The sequence below is a fragment of the Colobus angolensis genome, unplaced genomic scaffold, assembly GCF_000951035.1.
Source record: "Colobus angolensis palliatus isolate OR3802 unplaced genomic scaffold, Cang.pa_1.0 Scaffold32, whole genome shotgun sequence".
Classification (NCBI taxonomy): Eukaryota; Metazoa; Chordata; class Mammalia; order Primates; family Cercopithecidae; genus Colobus; species Colobus angolensis.
In genome coordinates, this window is record NW_012116488.1 from 2,330,516 (window position 1) to 2,331,438 (window position 923).

Genomic DNA, 923 nt, shown 5'->3' on the forward strand with positions numbered 1-923 from the left:
CCGGCGTCCCCTCGCCTCAGGGCGCCCCGCGATCCCGGGATCCCTCGCCTCCTTCTCTCCCGCTCGTCGCGCCGCGAATTTCAGCTCCCGGGCCTCCACACAGCGCCGCCGGCGGCGCCTGAAAAAAAGGAGGCGGAGGAGGATGTGAAGGAAGTGGAGCGCAAGACAGGCCGCCGCGGGCTGTGGGCGCCGACCATGGAGCGGGCTGTGGAGGAGGCGCCTGCGCCCGGCTGCTTCTCCCTCTCTAGCGAGCTTGCTGCCTCAGCCTCCGCCCTGCTGGCCGCCGCTGCTGCCGCCGCACCCCGGCACCTCGGAACCTCACGGATCCAAGATGGCCGCCCCTCGGCTTCCGCCGCTGCCTCCGGATGCCGGAAGTGACGACAGGCCGCCTCCCGGAGTCCCGCCAATCAGCGTGGCCTGAGAAAGCCGGCCCGGCTGTTGTTGCTAGGGGCGACTTGGTCCAGACCCCGCCGCGGGGGCGGTGAAGAGGGCGGGGAAGCGCTGGCCGGGTCTCCACTAGACTACCGCGGGCGGCGGGTTCCTCCTGTACGGAGCGCGCCGGCAACCCCGAAAGAGCCGAGAAACGGCCCTGGGCGACAGCCAGAGCCCTCCCGCTGAGTTGGCATTTACAGACTACAGGCCTGGGTTGGCTGGATTACAGATCGAGAGCCTACTGTGCACAAAAGTTGCGGTTGCATCCTTGGGACTGCGCTGCACCGACTGGAGCCTCAGCATTAATGACAGGGCCGGGGCTATGGGAAGGAGCCGGGCTCTTGCATCCTTAACTGTGACCCGGGCGTCAGGCTCTCGCCAACAAATCTTCCCGTCTCCGAATTTGAGCAGCTGCGGGCTGGGCGCGGACCCCGAGGGCAGCAGGAGCCTCTTGCCCTCAAGGAGCTGGTGGTCAGGCGAGTGATAGACCT

The 923-nt window shown here is 67.9% G+C and overlaps 1 protein-coding gene across 1 annotated transcript in view; it reads right to left on the reverse strand.

Moving 5' to 3' along the window:
- MARK3 (MAP/microtubule affinity-regulating kinase 3) overlaps positions 1-328 on the reverse strand; it is a 138,121-nt gene extending 137,793 nt beyond the window's left edge. Inside the window, 2 exon segments of the mRNA XM_011951424.1 lie at positions 49-173; positions 176-328. Coding sequence (XP_011806814.1) covers positions 49-173; positions 176-197 — 147 coding nt within the window. The 5' untranslated portion in view covers positions 198-328.
- Between the last annotated feature and the right edge of the window lie 595 nt (positions 329-923).